Source organism: Gopherus evgoodei, chromosome 3 (genome assembly GCF_007399415.2).
Source record: "Gopherus evgoodei ecotype Sinaloan lineage chromosome 3, rGopEvg1_v1.p, whole genome shotgun sequence".
In the NCBI taxonomy this organism is placed as follows: Eukaryota; Metazoa; Chordata; order Testudines; family Testudinidae; genus Gopherus; species Gopherus evgoodei.
In genome coordinates, this window is record NC_044324.1 from 5,584,598 (window position 1) to 5,602,615 (window position 18,018).

The 18,018-nt window shown below is 61.5% G+C and overlaps 2 protein-coding genes and 2 non-coding genes across 4 annotated transcripts in view; all 4 read left to right on the forward strand.

The window, feature by feature from the left end:
- Nucleotides 1-2,312: 2,312 nt before the first annotated feature.
- On the forward strand, nt 2,313-7,506 carry ATP5F1B (ATP synthase F1 subunit beta). The gene is made up of 10 exons (XM_030554657.1): nt 2,313-2,452; nt 3,171-3,353; nt 3,876-4,050; nt 4,549-4,670; nt 5,041-5,225; nt 5,509-5,667; nt 5,910-6,032; nt 6,167-6,379; nt 6,702-6,903; nt 7,288-7,506. Exons 1-10 carry the CDS (start codon nt 2,320-2,322, stop codon nt 7,383-7,385), a joined length of 1,593 nt encoding a protein of 530 aa, XP_030410517.1. The 5' UTR covers nt 2,313-2,319; the 3' UTR covers nt 7,386-7,506.
- Nucleotides 3,406-3,479, forward strand: LOC115649551. Its single transcript, XR_003999864.1, has one exon. It is a non-coding gene; the product is annotated as a small nucleolar RNA SNORD59 (small nucleolar RNA).
- Nucleotides 4,873-4,946, forward strand: LOC115649550. Its single transcript, XR_003999863.1, has one exon. It is a non-coding gene; the product is annotated as a small nucleolar RNA SNORD59 (small nucleolar RNA).
- A 6,048-nt stretch (nt 7,507-13,554) lies between the features above and the next one.
- Nucleotides 13,555-18,018, forward strand: part of BAZ2A (bromodomain adjacent to zinc finger domain 2A) — a 34,040-nt gene continuing 29,576 nt past the window's right edge. The window contains exon 1 of the mRNA XM_030554644.1: nt 13,555-13,646. The gene's annotated coding sequence lies outside the window, so the exon portion shown is untranslated. The remainder of the gene's footprint in view (nt 13,647-18,018) is intronic.

Below are 18,018 nucleotides of genomic sequence, written 5' to 3' on the forward strand. Positions count from 1 at the left end.
AAGGATTGAACTCACAACCCTGGGTTTAGCAGGATAACGTGCAAACCACTGAGCTATCCCTCTCCCTGTTACCCCCCTCCCCATCCTGATTTTTCACACTTGCTGTCTGGTCACCCTAACTAGTGTGCAGCCATCTGGGGTTTATCTTGATCAAAAGGTGTCACATTGACAGATCACTTCTTGATTTTGCTATAGCATGTGGATACTAATTACTGACTTCAGAAACATCCACCACCTGCCTTATTCAATGATGTGATTCACCGGTGTTGTTCAAAGGTTTTGGAAAACTTTTTGTGCCTACATGTGTATCCTTTCCCATTTCTGGAGTCTCTTTAGCTAGGTGTAGATAACTCATCTGTGAGTCTTGCTCGTGTGGTAGTGGTAGATTCCTGTGTATGACAGCTCTGAGATTACAGAATCTAAGAGATACCTGTTTTGTTGACCATCCTGCTTAAGACCTTCCTTACTGAAAATGTTGGATGTCTGATTATTAGTATCTCAGAGAATATCTTATATAGCACTTTTCATCACAAGGGGAGTGGAGCCAAAATGTTTTAGAAACCAGTGGGAGAATGGATTGCTGGGATACCTTCACTCCTCCCTTATGCTCTAAAATGCAGCCATCTCTGAGTGGATCACAGCAGCTGTTTATAACAGAGCACATAAGTTTAAGAGAGGAATTGTTGGAGAACAATGTGTCCAAATGAAATTGGAGACAATGTAATTACCGTAGTGAAGGGGTTATCCTCGTGGGGGTTGCAAGCAACCACCCTTCTTAGTGGCTAGATGGGAGAAGGGGTACTGAGTCATGGGTGGGAAGAGGCTGAGGATTACTACCCCAGTGAGATTCTAGCCAGGATGCTTGGACTAGCCACCGAGCAAGGGGAGGGCATGGCAGCCCTCTAGCTTTGCACTGCCCCTGCACTGGATCAGTGAGGTCAGTACAGACTGGAAGGGAGAAAGCATCATGTTCTGAGCCATGCACGTCGCTGCTACAGTGATCAAATAACAATGGTTTCTGTTCAAGCTTCATGGTTATAGAAAGATTCTTCTTTTTTTTACATCAGACTTAAAATGGTGGCGTAAGGTGGGGCCAGTGCTACCCCTGACTGTGGGAACGGAGCACTAATACATCACTGATGTTGATTTGGCAGAGAATGAGACGGTTTGTGGAGGGAAAATGGGAGCCAGGATGCCTGGGTTGTCTTCCCAGCTCTGTGCTGGGTGAGCTGACATTCAGTTCTCCTGGGTTCTGTTTCTAACAGTGCTACGGCCTCATTGTGTGTGTGTGACCTGGGACAAATCCATGGGCTGGCTCAGATTCTGTCAACCCACAAATCAGCCACAGGTCAACAAGCGTTCAGGACCTGAACCCTAGGACCCTGCTGGGGGATGGGTCAGAGCTCGGGTCCCACTGTAATTTTGGTCCAAGCCCTGTCATTTTGCAGTGCGGATGCAGCTCAAATCCCAGCAGTTGTGAGGCCAGGTTTACAACGCAGCGTGGACTCAACCAGCCCGGCTCCCACAGGGCTGAGTTTACAAGGCAGGGTGGATCAGGTGACACCCCACTCCAGCTCCGTCCCAGGAGTGTCTGGGGCAAGGTTCAGATGTCCCAATTTTATAGGGACAGTCCCCATTTTTGGGTCTGATAATAGTCTCCTATTACCCCCCACCCACCATCCAGATTTTTCACACTTGCTGTCTGGTCACCCTACACGCCGGGGGGAGGGAGCTTCACACTCTTCAAAGTGAGCCCAGACCAACCCACATGCAGTTTCTGTCTCAGTGCTGGCCAGGGGTCAAACCCAGGGGAAAATGGACCGTCCGGCTTAAAACCAGGCCAAGGGCCCGGCTCGGTGTAGACGCTCCCAGGGGCCACGCCGGCTCCAGGGGCTGCGAAAGGCCTGGGGCAGCAGGAGTCAGGAATACACCCTCCTGCCAGAGCAGCCCTGGCCCAGCCCTAGAACAAGGACAAGACAGGACACGTGGTCACGCCTTCCTGGGCCCTGCGCCCTTAAGTAGTGAGCCCGCCTCTTCTAGCTCTATCGACCAATACCCTTCAAGCACCGAGGAGGGTTTACTCTCTCGCACGGGCCAACTGGAAGGGGTAACGTCACCTGAGTGGCAGAGCTCCCGCCCAATGGAAGAGGCGAGCCAGCAGCGATGGGCAGGAGCCTTGTCCAACGAGCGCGCGGGGACGCAGGACTGGCAGGCCCGCCGCCCAACAGAGCGCACTGTCCGGGGTCACGTGCGCCCGGAGGCCCCGCCCCCCGGCGCAGGTCTTGGGCGGGCGGGCGGCGGGGCTCAGTCTGCGCCGCCATGTTGGGGCTCGTGGGTCGCTGCTCGGCCGCCGCCGCTGCCCCCCTGCTGCGGCGCGGGGCGCTGGGCCCGGCCGGGGCCTCGGGGCCGCTCCGAGACCTGCTGCTGCGCGGCGCGGCCGCCGGGGGGGCCCGTGAGTGCGGGGGGGGGCCGGGCCGGGGGGGCCCGTGAGTGCGGGGGGGGCCGGGCCGGGGGGGCCCGTGAGTGCGGGGCGGGGGGGCCGGGCCGGGCCGGGGGGGCCCGTGAGTGCGGGGGGGGCCGGGCCGGGGGGGCCCGTGAGTGCGGGGGGGCCGGGGGGGCCCGTGAGTGGGGGGGGGGGGCCGGGCCGGGGGGGCCCGTGAGTGCGGAGGGGGGCCCGTGAGTGTGGGGGGGGGCCGGGCTGGGGCGGGGGGGGCCCGTGACGGCGGGGGGGGGCGTGAGGGCGGGCCGGGCGGGGTCACCTTGGAGCCGGGCCGCGGGAGGGGGGGGTTGAAGGGAGCTGGGGAATGGGCCGGACCCGGGCGGGGGGGGGACCCCAGGGCGCCTGGGCCCCGGCGAGGAAGTGTCGTGGGGAGGCAGCCGGCCGGAGCCGGGCCGAAGGGGGTACCCGGGGGAGGGGGCTGTAGCACTGGGCCGGGCTGGGACTGGCCCGGGACAGGGACGGCCTGGAGGGAGACCGGCCTCCCCCGGCTCAGGGAGCCCAGACTTGGCCTGGGAGCGGGGGCCTGGCAGGCTCCAAGGGTCTCTTCTCCCATGGGGCCCAGTCCCCTCTGACAAGCGCTTGTTTCCCCCAAAGCCCCTGCAGGGGCATCGCCACCTGCCCCCTGCCCCAGCGTCTGACCTTGACTCTCGCCTCCTCTGCCCTCTCCCAGGACGGGACTACGCCGCGCAGGCGGCCCCCGCCGCCAAGCCCGGGGTTACCACGGGCCGCATCGTGGCTGTCATCGGCGCCGTGGTGGACGTCCAGTTCGACGAGGGGCTGCCCCCGATCCTGAACGCCCTTGAGGTGCAGGGCAGGGACACCAGGCTGGTGCTGGAAGTGGCTCAGCACCTGGGTAAGCGGCGCCCGCCCCGGGTCTGTAACTGGCGCAGGGCTGAAGCCTCCCTCCTTCGCTGATGATCCAGCGTGATGACTTTCGTTCTTCTGAGCGTGCTGAAGCCGCTACTGTGATCTGAGAAGGAGCAGGCTTAAAATGGCTGCTGGCCTGGCTCTGCCTAGGGAGAGGCTACAGCGGGGGGTGCAGTGAAAGCTGTTCCCAGGGACTCCTGTGCATGTCACCTGCTCTCATGTCCCTTCCACCTTGGGTACTTCTGCAGCCTCCAGTACCAGAGGCGAAGCGACTTGCCCAAGGTGACACGCATGTGTCAGAGCTGGGAGCTGAATGTAGCTCTCCCAGGTTAGTACCCTAACCACTAGGTGTCCCTGAAACTGTCCTCCCTCCTATGTTAGGAGATACCCCCACCCCCCATGAGGCACCACTGTGCTTGCTGTGGTCCGTCAGGACAGCAACTGTCTTGTTACCTGTGATAGCCTTTATGTAGCATCCATGTAATGCTCCTTTCCCTTGCCCTGGCAGGTGAGAACACGGTTCGTACCATCGCCATGGATGGTACTGAAGGCTTGGTGAGAGGACAGAAAGTGCTGGACTCTGGGGCCCCAATCAGAATCCCCGTAGGCCCCGAGACCCTTGGTAGAATCATGAATGTGATTGGGGAGCCCATCGACGAGAGAGGCCCCATAACGACCAAACAGTAAGTGCAAACTCTCCAGTCTCGTAGGCGGGGGAGAAGGAGCAAGGCCCTGCAAATCCGAACTGAAAGCTGCTGGGCTGCAGGTCCCTTGGGACTGCATGAGAGAATGGAGGGTGGGTATTGTTGCAGACCCTCTGGGCCACCTTAAATGGCTGTGAGTTTGCAGTGGCATCTCTGTGGCACTGCTGGGACTTGTATGGCAGCTAAACTGAACATCAGGTGTCTTCTCCCAGCTCAGTAACTTCTACCCGTCGATTTCAATGGTGCCTTGAATCCAGCCAGTGTGGGTCCCCATTGCCTAGGTGCACTACAAATGCAGAGAAGCAGTGAGGTGGCACTGAACCTTTGCTAAGAGCTGTCCTCAAAAAGAGAGCCCCTGACGGCCCGTTGTTTCCTCCAGCTGTGGTCATCTGCCTGCGGCAGGGTGTGCCCTAGCAGGCCTTGAATGTCATCCACCTTCTGCAAGCTGACGTGCTTCCCTGAGCCCCTGTCTTGCAGGTTTGCTGCTATCCACGCTGAAGCCCCGGAGTTCGTTGAGATGAGTGTAGAGCAAGAGATCCTGGTTACAGGCATCAAGGTGGTGGACCTGCTGGCACCGTATGCCAAGGGTGGCAAAATCGGTAGGTTGCAGATCAAAGGGGCCATGTGGGGGAGGGAGGGTGGGGTCAGCACATGGTTCATGGGGGAGGGTGCTTCATGGAGCTGGACTCCCTTTTAGAGCTTAGGAAACCACCCTGAGCCTTTGTTACTGTGGGGGCTGAGTAGGAGCTTGGTGAGTTTAGAAGAAGTGCCCGTTCCTGCCCTTGCTAACGCGCCCTGTTTCCTTCACTGATGAGTAACCTGATGACTTTCGTTCTTCTGAGTTTGCTGAAGCCACTATTGATGCTCTGAGAAGGAAAGGGGTGGGGGCAGGGAGAGCCTCATGGCACAGCAGCTGCTTGTCGGGGTGCTATTGAGCTAACCAATTGCACCTGCTCCCCACTCGCTCAGGTCTGTTCGGGGGTGCCGGCGTGGGCAAGACCGTGCTGATCATGGAGCTGATCAACAATGTGGCAAAAGCCCACGGTGGCTACTCGGTGTTCGCCGGCGTCGGGGAGCGAACCCGTGAAGGGAACGACTTGTACCATGAAATGATCGAGTCGGGGGTCATCAACCTGAAGGACACAACCTCCAAGGTGAGGGGGCGCCCCTGGTTAAGATCCCTGGGGGTCGAGCTGCTCTGCTGTATCGGCCCAGGAGCGAAAGCCGAACCCTGGGGTCTGTGCAGCGTACCCTGAGCAGTGCTGTGTGGCTGGCCAAGCAAAGAGCCTCTGGCTCAGCCCCACTGTGGAAATGTGTGGTCCTTGGGGGCAGAGCTGGGGCTGGTGCTCCTGGAACAGCTCCATGGAGATTAATGGGTGGGGCCTGGTGAGCAGCCCCGGCTGTCCCGGTAACACGCTGGCCTCCCTTGTGCTGCAGGTCGCCCTGGTTTACGGGCAGATGAACGAGCCCCCAGGCGCCCGTGCAAGAGTTGCGCTGACAGGGCTGACGGTGGCAGAGTACTTCAGGGACCAGGAGGGCCAGGACGTGCTGCTCTTCATAGACAACATCTTCCGGTTCACGCAGGCTGGCTCTGAGGTATGGTGACAAGCCAGCACCAGGGAGCCATGGTCACCTGGCCAATGGGGTGAGCTGGGGAACGCTGGCCACCAGCAAAAAGGCAGTGGGGGGAGGAGGAACTCTCCCTGTAGCTCCAGATGGCCCTTCTTGGGCTTACCATGGAACTGCCCCGCCTCATCCAATCCATGTGACAGGCTTCCGTTTGGGCAAGGCCATCTGTCTCTGCAGCCTCCGCCTGACCCGACCCTGCTTCCTTTCAGGTCTCTGCCCTGCTTGGCAGAATCCCCTCAGCTGTCGGGTACCAGCCCACCCTGGCAACTGACATGGGCACCATGCAGGAGAGGATTACCACCACCCGCAAGGGCTCCATCACCTCCGTGCAGGTAACAGGCGCCTGTGTTCTGGGGAGTGGCCGGTCAGTGCCCGCTCAGCCACACAGCCCTCTCCTGGCTCATTGAGACGTTTGCCGTCGTGCTGGCTGTACCATGACATCATTGGCATCTCCCTTGTTGCCTAGGCGATCTACGTGCCAGCTGATGACTTGACCGACCCTGCCCCTGCCACCACATTTGCCCATTTGGATGCCACGACTGTGTTGTCGCGCGCCATTGCTGAGCTGGGCATCTACCCTGCTGTCGATCCTCTGGACTCCACCTCCCGCATCATGGACCCCAACATCGTGGGGCCAGAGCACTACGACGTGGCCCGAGGGGTGCAGAAGATCCTACAGGTGAGAGCTGCATGGGGTCAGGTGCAAGAACAACGAAGGCCCAGTGGTTAGGACGTGACTGCTGTGGGAGGACAGGTCCCTTATCCCCTTTGGGGCTCGATACAGCAGGGAGGAGCACACACTGGGGGGCACTTGGGTACTCCTGCAAAGGGCTGGAAGGGACCTCAAGGTCCCCTGTTCAGTGCCCCTGGGCTGGACTGTCAGGGGATGGTCTAGGATACAGGCTGTGGGGTCTGCGAATTGAGGGGAGCCCCAGTTAGCTGCCGAGGAACAGGCAGCTCTGCCAGCCTGTCGATGGCCTGCAGCGCTTGTCTCTCTCCAGGACTACAAATCCCTCCAGGACATCATTGCCATCCTGGGGATGGATGAGCTGTCGGAGGAGGACAAGCTGACAGTAGCTCGCGCCCGCAAGATCCAGCGCTTCCTGTCCCAGCCGTTCCAGGTGGCTGAGGTCTTCACTGGCCACTTGGGCAAGCTGGTCCCTCTGAAGGAAACTATCAAGGGCTTTCAGGAGATCCTGGCAGGTGAGGTGCTGAGGGTGGGGCTTATTGACTCTTCAGCTCACCCAGCCCTGGCAGTGGAGGGATGATGGCTGTGGCCCATGGAGACTCCCCTCTGCTGCCAGCTGGGAGGCTGGGCCCACATCTCCTGATGCTGCCGGCAGGTCACTGAGGTCCATGGCCATCTTGGTGGGCTGCCTGGCAGAGGCTTGCTTGGTGGGCTGCAGTTTCATCAGGCTCGGGGGGAGAGAGAGCAGCCCCCCCCCCCCCCATGAGATGATTCCTGTGAAGCTGCCAGGGACCTTCCCCAGCTGTGTAAAAGCCCTGGTGTTTGCTGCTCCCTTGTGGGGAGTCCCTGGGGTGCAGGGAAGCTGGGTCCCCCCCCTCACTGCTGCCCCTTGTGCGCAGGTGCCTACGACCACTTGCCGGAACAGGCCTTCTACATGGTGGGCCCCATCGAGGAGGCCGTGGCGAAGGCGGACAAGCTGGCCGAGGAGCACTCATGAGCCACTGGCTCCGTCATGCCTCTCCCCCACCGCATCCCTACCCAGCTCCCCAGCTGGGTGTTGTGTCGTGTCTGCAGAGTATATTTAAAGTTTCCAATAAAACATCCGTCTAAAACATGAAGCAGGGCTGTTGTCACTGTGGGGGCCTGGGGGGAGGATCTGCATGGGGCGGAGTTCTGGGTGGGGTGTGACAGTTGAATCAGTGTGTGGGGGGGATTCCAGGGGTGTCAGCGTAACTTACAGGGCTAGTAAATGGTGCAAGTAGCTTCCAAACCAGCTGATCATTGGGCCTGGGCTGCCTCCTTGCCTCCCCTTGGCTCCCGGCGCCCTGTGACACAGCTTGTCCCAGCCTGGCTGCTGCGTGGGGCCTGACGGCTGCAAGGAATCTAGCACTGCTGAGTCATTCATCTCCAAACTGGAGCTGCTGTCGCTCCTGGCTGGTCCCTGCTTGGTGCTGACATCACCCCCCAGCGGAGATGCTATAGTGCCCAGCTCCTGCCCATGGTTAATTAGCAGGTGGGGGGTCGGCTGAAATCGGTCCCCTGATGGCTGGGGAAGGTGAGGAGGGAGGGCCTGAGGTTTCAGAGCCTCCTTGCTGCAGATGTTTGCAGCAGAGCAGCTTGCCGGATGCTTCTGGGGTAGCAGAGAACGAAGCGGGTTGGCTCTGAAATAGTTCTTGCTACGCTGGGCCAGGCTAAGCCAACCTCCCCCCTCGGGCAGCGCTGTTCTGTTCCCAAGGGCAGGTGGTCTCTTGGGATGAGCCCGTTTCTCTTGGTTTGTAACCATAGGGCTTGGCCAGGCCTGGCTTTAAGAGGTGGGGGCCACTGGCTGAGGGGCCAGTACCCAGCCCTGTCTGCTTCCCAATATGCTCATCACCTCCCCAGGACAGCGAGATTCCTGAATGCCAGCAACTGGCACTGCCATGACTCCATGCCCAGTCCTTGACACCATTCCCCCTCTGCGCTGAAAGCCCCAGCCTGGCACTAGTGCCTGCTTAACATGGCATCGCAGGCAGACGGGCGATGACGCAGCAGCAGGCTTGTGGGAAGTGCTGCAGGAGATGTGCCAGAGCAGAGCCCAGGAGGGAGAAGCAGGGGGTTGCTCAGCTGTACCTGCAGGCGGGGGCTGCTGGCATCATTAACTCCTGAGTGTCTGGGTCCCAGCATGAACACCCGCTGCACCCCATGCAAGAGGAGGGGGAGGCTGGGGGGATGCACCTCCCAGCTGGCTGCCTTGTCTAGTTGCTCACTACTATTCATGGACTGGGGAAAGAATATTCCACCCACAGCAGCAGGAAGAGAGCTCATGAGCTGGGTTTGTATATATAACTGGGGTGTTTCCCTTTGGTGCCTCTGTGTTTCCTCCAGCATCTTACCTCCGCAGAGCCCATGGATCTGTAGCCGCATCTCTGGGTTCTAACAGCTCAGGGCCCCCAGGTACTGTACAGCTGCCGAGACTCTCCCTGCGCTGAGGAGCTGAGACAAGGCTGGGCAGGGGAAGTGATTAAGCTGGTTTAGTGACAGAGCTGGGCCTAGAGCCCACGTCTGCCCCTCAACTAGGGTTCCTATGGGTAGGGCATTTTGGAGCTAGGGTTAGGGTTCCTATGGGTTGGCCTTCCTGTCCTAGGCTTAGGATTCCTATGGGTAGGGCACTTGGAGATCAGGTTAATGGTCCTATGCGTAGTGTGTCACGCCCTAGGGTTAGGGTCCCTGTGGGTAGGGCACTTGGAGCTAGGGTTAGGGTTCCTAATGGTAGGGTATTTCATCCTAAGATTAGGGCTCCTATGTGTAGGGCACTTGGAGCTGGGGTTAGGGTTGCTATGGGAAGGGCTCTTGGGAACTAGGGTTAGGGTTGCTATGGGTAGGGCACTTGGAGCTAGGGTTAGAGTTCCTATAGGTTGGGCACTTGGAGCTAGGGTTAGGGTTCCTATGGGTAGGGCTTCCTGCCCTAGGGTTAGGAACCTGGTACTAGGTTGGAGTCAAGCCAGTCCAGACCCCTGCTATCGGTGCAGCACTTAGCATAAGGGGGCCTCGGTCTGTGACTGGCATGCCTGGGTGTTACCACAATACAAAGGCTACTGAAATGCAGCCACCTCTCAATTGGAACGTGGCAGCTGTTTAAGCCACTGACAGCAACGGTCCAACAGGAACCGAAGACCCTATCTGTCTGCCGCTCACAATTATGGGGTGGTCAAGAGAGCCCCTGGCCCGCCTGGTGAGAAGAGCTGTTGGATTGAGCTGAGCCCTGGGGCCTCAGGGCACACGGACCCCCTGGACATGTATCAATGGAGCAGCTCTGAAGTGCTCTGCCCCTGAAGCCAACCCTGTGCCCTCCCTGGGGGGGGTCTCATCCCGCTGCTGGCTGTCCCAGATCCTTTCCCTTCCTCCCTGCCAGACTCCAGCGCTGCGGGCACCTGCCGGGGAAGCGGAGCCGTTGGACAAGCGTGGAGGGAAAGGGGCTAGAGGGAGCTGGACGGTGTATGGCGCCGGGCTGGGGGAGGCAGGGTGTTTCCAAACTGCTCTTCTGTCAGCATCTATAACCCAGCAGGGTGGGGGGACAGCTAGGAGCAGGCTGGGCCCCTTTGCACCATAGGTGAGTCTGGCCCAAGCTGTGCAGGGGGCCTCCAGTGAGCCTGGCACTGGCCTTGTTAAGGGGGGGGCATGGGGTGGTCAGTGTTGGGGGGGGTCTGTATTATTGGGGGCTGATTTTAAAAGGCCCCACTGACCACTTAGCCCTAGACCCAGCCTCCCCTCTCACAGGCCCTGCCCTGCAGGGCAGCGTGTGGGGCTGAGGCTGCTGGGGCCTGGCAGGGAAGAAGCACCTGCTGGCTGAGCATCCCTGGGCCCCGAGGGAGAGGGCAGCGCTGGCCGGGGTGGGGCAAACGGCTGCGGGATTCAGCCAAGACCCCAGGGAGCTGCTCTCTGGGGGGTTAACACGTGGCCTGGTAGCACGAATGAAGCCCACTCTGTGTGGGAGGGCACCCCAGATCCCTCCCCGCTAGGGCCCCTCATCGTGGGGGTGCCCAGCAGCCCCCTCCCACTCAGGCCTCCTGTCTCTTGCACCATTTTAAAAACACAAAAGAGCCATTTGCTCAGCTGCCTCTTGGCTTTAATAACCATCCCCAGAGCAGCTGGGTCTTTTGTGTGGCTGGGCCGGGCTCGGGGCTCCCCCTAGCGAGAGCAGAGGGGCCGGGAGCCTCACAAGGGGGAGGCCTCTGGGATGGGGGGGGTGTCAGATTTTCATGCCCCACGTGGCACTGAATCCAGGCCAGGCACTTGGCTGGGAGAGGGGCCTGGTCTGGGGTTAGAGAAGGGCCTGATCTGTTGGCGAAGGGGAGGTGCCCCCCCAGCCCCATGAGGGGGGAAATGAGTTAGGACCAAGGTCCCAGACCCATCTGCCCCGGGAAATCCTGGATCCTTGCAAGGGGAAATTCCCCAGTGCCCCCCCTTCCCGCCCCACTCCCCTGGGGTTAGTACAGCATGGAGATGGACTCCCCCCCGACTGGGGATGCAATGCCTGGGGGGGATGCAGATGCAGGGAGAAGCATTAAGGGGGCTGAAAATCCCACCAGCCTGGCTCCCCCATTGGGGCTGAGGTGGGGAACAGGCGCTGTGGGGCGCTCTGCAGTCTCCAGCGGGGTTGCGGGGTCCCAGGCTGGCCCGAGCACACAGCAGGGAGGGAGGCAGCCTCTCCCCACGGCTCAGAGTCCGAGAGGTTTGGCCCATGTGCCAGGGAGCCCCGGGCGGCTGCTCGGTGCCAGCCGTCGCCAGTCCCACCCCGTGCAATCAGCCAGCCAAAGGCCAGGCACAGAGAGCACGGGAAGGGGGCTCGGGAAAAGCGCTTCTGGAGGGTCTGCTGGCTGTGCTGACCGAGGAGCCCAGTGCCGGGGGCTGCGTGGGGAACGCTGACCCCCTTCATGCAGAGGGCTCCAGGGGAGCGTCAGGCTGAGCATGCCAGGGAGGGAAGCAGGGAACCCCCTCAGATGAGGCTTGCAGCAGGGGGCTCACGCCTCTCCAACCAGGGGGGTGCCCAGTCCCAGATCTCTCTGCCCTTTTCATTTCTCTCGCAGGCCTGGGGGCCACCTTTGCCTGGCAGCTTCAGGTGCCATAAAGCTGCCAGCGCCCCAGGACCACGTGTAGATCCGACCCCTGCAAAAAAACACTCTAGCTCCCCATCCGCCATGGGCAGAGACTGGCTACTTAGCCGCCCTGCCCATGGGGCAAAGCCTTAGTGGTACCCCATGCAGCGGGGCAGGAGGGCTCCGGCGAGCCACTCAGCTGCTTCAGAACAGGCCGGAGGTGGGGGGCTTTTCTCCCCTTCCCCAGGCACGAGATTTACCGCAGTGGCGAAGGGAGAGGAAAGCGTTCACCTGCATTTGCGGTGCCTGACCAAACCCAGGCTTCGGAAGAAAATTCCCAGGATGCTTTGCAACGTAGCTAGACTGGAGATCACCTGTCACTGAAATGCAACCCCCTCTGGGGCAGGACGAAGCAGCTGTTTATATGTGGGGAGGTCACACCATTCGGAGATGGAGCCCGCCAGCAGGTCATACAAAGATTGCTCCCCCCAGGCCTGAAATGCAGCTGCCTCTTGGGTGGGGCGTGGCAGCTGTTTAGCAGCTTCTCAGCAACATGCTCCCTTTGGGACAGGAAGTGAAGACCTCCTTCTCTGGCTGATTAACCCCTCCATTGGTGGAGTGCAGGCAGGATGCTTACGCGCAAGAGCACTCGGGATCTCTAGTGGCCCCAGCAGCACAGCGCCCCCTACCAGCACGCTGGGGACTGAGGCGATGCCGACGCTGAGGGCAGAGCGCCTCCTATTGAATTCCTGGGGCATTCGTTTGCGGCAGGGTGAGCTGGCTTCACCCAAAGTTCTGCCCACGCTTGCTGCTGGGTAGGATGTGAAAGGGGACAAGGGCCTAACCCTACGATCCCAGCCCCGCTGGGGAAAGCCCTGGCTGGGGTGGGCTCCCCTGGCACTGTGGGGGGAGCTGGGAAGAGGTTGTGGCTGCTTCCAACCCTGGGGTAAAGAACACGGGCTAGAGGCCGGGTGGGGAAGGGATTTTTTTAACCCCTAAATCAATTCTCAAGGGGGTCCAGCAAGGTGCGGCTCTGTGGGGCTTCCCCCAGCACCCACTTTTTACCCTGTGCCTGGTGTGTGGGGTGTGCGTGTGTCATGATAGGGGGCATGTGGCATAGTGCCCTGGGCATCAGAGGGTGAGCAAACAGGCATTGGGGGGCCGGGCCCCATTATGATGCACCTGGGTCATGGTGCATTGGGGAGGGGGGTGATCACAATGCATGTGGGTCATGGTGCATGGGGGGTCCATTATGATGCACATGGGTCATGTTGCATTGGGGGGGCACATTACAATGTACGTGGGTCATGATGCATGGGGGGCCCATTATGATGCACACGGGTCATGGTGCATGGGGGGCCCATTATGATGCACACGGGTCATGCTGCATTGGGGGGCACATTACAATGCACGTGGGTCATTGGTGCATTGGGGGCCCTATTACGATGCACGTGGGTCACTGTGCATGGGGGGGCATTACGAGGCACACGGGTCATGCTGCATTGGGGGGCACATTACAATGCACGTGGGTCATGCTGCATGGGGGGGCCATTACGATGCACGTGGGTCACTGTGCATGGGGGGCATTATGATGCACACGGGTCATGCTGCTTTGGGGGGGCACATTACAATGCACGTGGGTCATGCTGCATTGGGGGGCCTATTACGATGCACGTGGGTCACTGTGCATGGGGGGCATTATGATGCACACGGGTCATGCTGCATTGGGGGGCACATTACAATGCACGTGGGTCATGGTGCATTGGGGGGCCCATGACGATGCACGTGGGTCACTGTGCACGGGGGAGGGCGCATTACGATGCACACGGGTCATGCTGCATTGGGGGGCCCATTACAGTGCACGTCCGCCACGGCATCCCATGCACTGGGGGGGCCCACCATTACGGCCTGTAGCCACCGCCCCCTCTTGCAAATCGGGCCCGGTGGGGGGAGGGGTGGCCGCGCTCCCCCCCAGGGCTGGGGCTCGCCCCTCTCCGGCTGCAAATGGCTCCTGCACCTTTAAATAATTCATCCGGCTGCCTCCTGCACGGGGCCGGGCTGGGAGGAGGCTGCGCCCGCCGGTGACATCAGCGCCCGCCCGGGCTCTCGCAGCCACCTGCTCCCAGCCAGAGCCCGGCGGAGGCGGCACCGGAGCCGCGGAGCCCCGGGACCCCCCCGCCCAGGTAAGGCGCGCGGGGTGCATCGGAGGGTCCCCAGCTGAACCCATCCTGCCCCCCCTTCCAGCCAGCTGCTGCGTGCAGCCTCCTGGGTCCCAAAGGCAGCACGAGCCGGATGGGCCCTGCCCCCGCCCCCGGGTAGGGATCCCCCGATCCGGCTGCCTGGAGCGCGGGGGGGCGGGTCCCGGAGCTCTGCCCTCCCCAGGTGAAGGGGGCGTTGGATGCTGGGACAAAGTTTGTGCAACTCTATCGGGGGGGGGGGAGGTGTTTGGGGCTTGTGACGCAGTTGCGGGGGGGTGGAGATTGGGGTCTGGGGCTTGTGACGCAGTTGGGGAGGGTATTTGGGGCTTGTGACACGGGGGGGCTGCAAAGGGGGCGGGATTTGTGATGCAGCCGGAGGGTTGGGGGTGCAAAGTGGGGCCCCGCAGGGTCTGGGGATTGGAACACAGCTGGGGGGTGTTGGGAGGTGCAAAGTGTCTGCGTGTGGGGGGTGGAGCTTGTGACGCAGCTGGTGGGGTGGGGGAGCTGCAAAGAGGTGCCTGGGGGAGTTTGGGGCTTGTGATGCCCTGGGAGGGGGGTGCAGGGCCTGGGATGCAGCTGGTAAAGCCCTATCTGGCCTGTTCCCCCACTCCCTGCCCCACGGGCTCTGGGGCAGGATTGTTCCCTGGCCTGTGCTTTGCCCAGCCCCCAGGGATGGGTGTGGGGGACCCTCCCTCCTGTCATGGCCTGGCTGCTGCCTGCACTTGGGGGTATCTCTGTGATGGTCATCTGGGATGCTCCTCTTAGAGGTTCTCCTACTGGGGGGTGTCCTCCCCAGCCTCCTGCAGTCAGGCTGGCAATGAATATGGAACGAGGGGTCACTGGGTAATAGAGGTTTGGGGGGAGGGGCTGGGAACTAGGACTCCTGGGTTCTGTCCCTGGCTCAGGGGGAGGAAGAGGATCTAGTAGTTACAGCAGGGTTACGGGAAGTCAGGACTCCTGGGTTCTACCACCAGCTTGGCCACCTTGGGAGTTGCTGTGCCTCCCTGCCTCAGTTTCCCCACTTGCACAGCTGGGAGAACATTTGCCTGGTTCCCCGGTTAGGGGGTTAAAGTGGGAACTGTGGGTCAGTGTGTGCTAGGGGCCTAGTCCAGAGGCTGTAGGGCTCTTGCTGGGCCGGGCTGTCTAGCTGGGTGGTGCCCATTGCCTGTTCTGGGGTTTGCAAAGCACTCTGGTCCCGCTGGGTGGCAGGGGGAGGCCAGAGCAGAGGGTCAGTGGCAGCTGGAGCGAAGCCCAGGCCTGGCTGTATCTTCTCGTTCCCGGGCGCACTGTGCAGGCGGCTCCCCGCAGTGTCTGGCTAGCCTGGGCCAGCGGGGGCTGAAGTACTGGGTAGGGGGGCACCACGGTCTCAGCTGATCCCCTCTCTCCAGCTGTTTCGTATTGACTGGTGAGTGATGCTGGAAGCTTCCTCCCTTGCCCTCTGCTGCTGCCTGACAACTTGCGACCTTGTTAGCCTCGACCTCCGCACTGTGAGAGGGAATCTGCGGGGGGAGCGTTTCCTGGAGTCGCCGGGGGCATGGGCTAATGGTGCTGGGGTCCCAGAGCCATGTGCTGCCCAGCAGGGAGATAATCCCGGGACCAGTGAAAGCCCTTTGCTCCCTGGAGGTGCCGGTGGGGTCAGATTTCCCCAGCAGGGAGTCTGGGTCTGGGGGCAGGATGCCCAGGGGGTTTGGGCTAAGGGGGAGCTGGGGCGAGGGGCAGAACTGAGGAGGAGGCATTGGAACCAAGCAGCAGCAGGACGGGGTGTGAGACACTGGCCTAGTGAAAGCCTTGCACGGAAAAGTTTTGACCCACAGCAGCTCTGGGGGCTGGGGTGAGGGGGTGAATCTGCCTGTGGGGAAATATTTTCACGGGAAAGCAAAGTTTCTGGGTGGGGTCAGCAATAAATAAATTAACCCCCCCGCCCCCCCTCCACACACACACACAGTGAAAATGCTTGTGCAGATTGTCCCCGGGAAGCATGAGCTGCTCTGGTGCAGCTGTGGCAAACGAGGGGGGGGTTCCTGGGCAAGTTGGGGACGGGCACAGCGTGTGACTCCTGGTGTGGCATCGGGCCAGGGGCTGCTGCCCGGCCCTGTTTGATGGGACACCTCCGGCATCTCCATCTTTGTGGCTCCGTGCTAGGGAGGGCGCTGAGGGCCTGTGTCCTCTCCCATTGCTCCGCGTCCTTGGGAAGGAGAGTGTGCCGAGGCCGGCACGGTCTGCGCAGGGCTTGCCCGGCCTGGCCTGGTCACGTTTCACGCTGCTGCTGCCTGGCTCCCGTGTCTCTTATCGATGGTGCCAAGAGTCACCTGGGCAGGCCTCTCCTAGGGGAGCCCTGTCCCCCCCCATCCTGGGCACCTCTCCCAGGGCCTGCCAGGACACAGGCAGGTTCCCCCCCCCCCCTGCTGGGGAGGTGTCTGTGCTTGTCCTGGTGGTGATTCATGGGCAGCGCCAGGGAAGGCCTCCCGGCTGCTGTGATGGCTGGTGGGAGGGGAAGTGAAGGCTGGGCTCCAGGGGTTGGGCGGGGCGGTGGGGGGGAGGTCCTGTGTGAGTGTGGGGGGGGACCCCCCCACTGCCTGGCACAAGCACTCGCCAAGCTCAGCCATCTGTTCCCCCTGCACCTTGCAGCCGCCTGGGCCTGGAGCGGTGCCCAGACCACAATGGCTCCTGGTTTTGTCTCTGATTGTTGGGGGGGGGGGGAGTGACATGGGAGAGAGGGGAGGAGTTGGCAGCCACAGTCCAATCTGGAGCCAGACCCACTGCCTCTCCCCACCCCCCTTGGGCTTGTTAGCATCGTGCCCCCCACAAGAACACCAGCCTGTGCCTTGCCCTGTCTGGATGCTTCCAGGGGGCTACTGGAAGGGGGGGCAGCTGGTAACTAGGGGTGCAGGAAAGAAGCCCACATAGCCAGATCATCTGATGGCTCTTCCCTGCTCCCCCCTCCCCGCCCCCCAGCTCCAGTGCCCCCCTGCTGGGGCTGAACTGTTTCCCGAGGCTATGGGGTGGTGGGGCAGGCCCTGCGTGTATTTGAGGGGGCCAGGTGAGAGCAGCTGGGGGGCTTGCCCTCCTCCCCCCCATCCTGGTCCTCTCTCCCTGCTTTGTGGAGGGGGCACACGAGTGTCCCCCCCCACCCCGTGCTTTGGCTGCTGGAGCCAGCTTGTGGCATCTCCTCCATGGGGGAGGAGTTGGGGTGGTGATGGGAGTCCCCCATCCCAGCCTTCATCTGCTGCCTCCCAGGCTTGTAGGCTTGGTGGCTGTGAGGGAGTTGGGGGGACATTGGGCAGAGGAGCCTAGGGGGGCTCTTGGAGTTGGGACTGCTGGGATAGGGGATTTGGGGGGCCGGTGGGGTGGGGTGGAAGGTTCAGAACTGGCAGGAATTGAGCAGGAGAAAAGCGAAAGGGTTTAAAAATAGACCAACCTGGCAGCAGGGAGGGAGGGGCCGTGCTGGCTAGTGGTGTGGGGGTCCAGCCAGCCCCCTGGGAGGGGGCAGAGAGCCAGCCCAGGCAGATGCAGGGTCCCTTCTCTTCCCATCCGCTTCTGATTCCTGGGGCAGCAGCCCCAGCCTCCTGCGCGTGCTTGGAAACATGGCCAGGATGCCCCGGGGGTGGGGGGATCTGCACCTTTGGGTGGCACAGAGGCAGAGGAGGCATGAGATGCTCAGCAGGGTCCAGAGGCAGCCCCCCCGCATTGCTTTGGGTTCAGAGCCTGGAGGGCTGGAGGCTTCCTGTGACAGCGGGCATGAGCTGGGACTGGGGGGGGAGGGTTTCAGGGGAGCAGTGATGTGGGCGGGAGGGGCTGGAAGCCTTTTGCGGGGACGAGGTGGAGCTGGGAGTCATCTCGTCCTGGGGCAAGCTCGGTGCAGGGCACCCGTCCTGGATCGCCCCAGCGTTAGAGTCAAGGGGAGCTGACTGGCACCCTCACCCGCAACCCTGCAGGCTGGAGACCCCTCCCTGCTCCTTTCCCCTGCAGCCCGTGGCCCTGGGAGCAGATGGAGGGGCTGTTTCAGAGAGGGGTCCCCCGAGTGCTGGGGGGGGGGAAGAAACCCTGTGCGGTTTGGGGACCATGTGCCCAGCTCTGTGCTTGGCCGAGGCTCTGCATGTGAATGGGGAGGGGGGATCCTCTGCACCCCACCTTCCCTACACCCCCTTCCCTCCCAGATTTGCTCAGCCCATCAAGCCATGCTGGAGGCCTGCTCCACCCACCCCCCCTCCCATGCCAGAAATCCCCCCTCCCCCCGCTTGGGATTACCGCAGCTCTCTCTGTAACCTACTTACGCCTCTGGCATCGGAGAGGAGCAACCCCCCCCGCCACCCCCAACGGGAGCTGAGCGTGGCTGTCGCTAACGGGGCTGCCTGGT

Bases quoted from the DNA above. Each gene is read 5' to 3' on its own strand.
- ATP5F1B (XM_030554657.1), top strand. From the start codon at position 2,320: ATGTTGGGGCTCGTGGGTCGCTGCTCGGCCGCCGCCGCTGCCCCCCTG. The intron at 5,668-5,909 runs GTATGGTGACAA...GCTTCCTTTCAG, and splicing joins TCACGCAGGCTGGCTCTGAG to GTCTCTGCCCTGCTTGGCAG. The intron at 6,033-6,166 runs GTAACAGGCGCC...CTTGTTGCCTAG, and splicing joins GCTCCATCACCTCCGTGCAG to GCGATCTACGTGCCAGCTGA.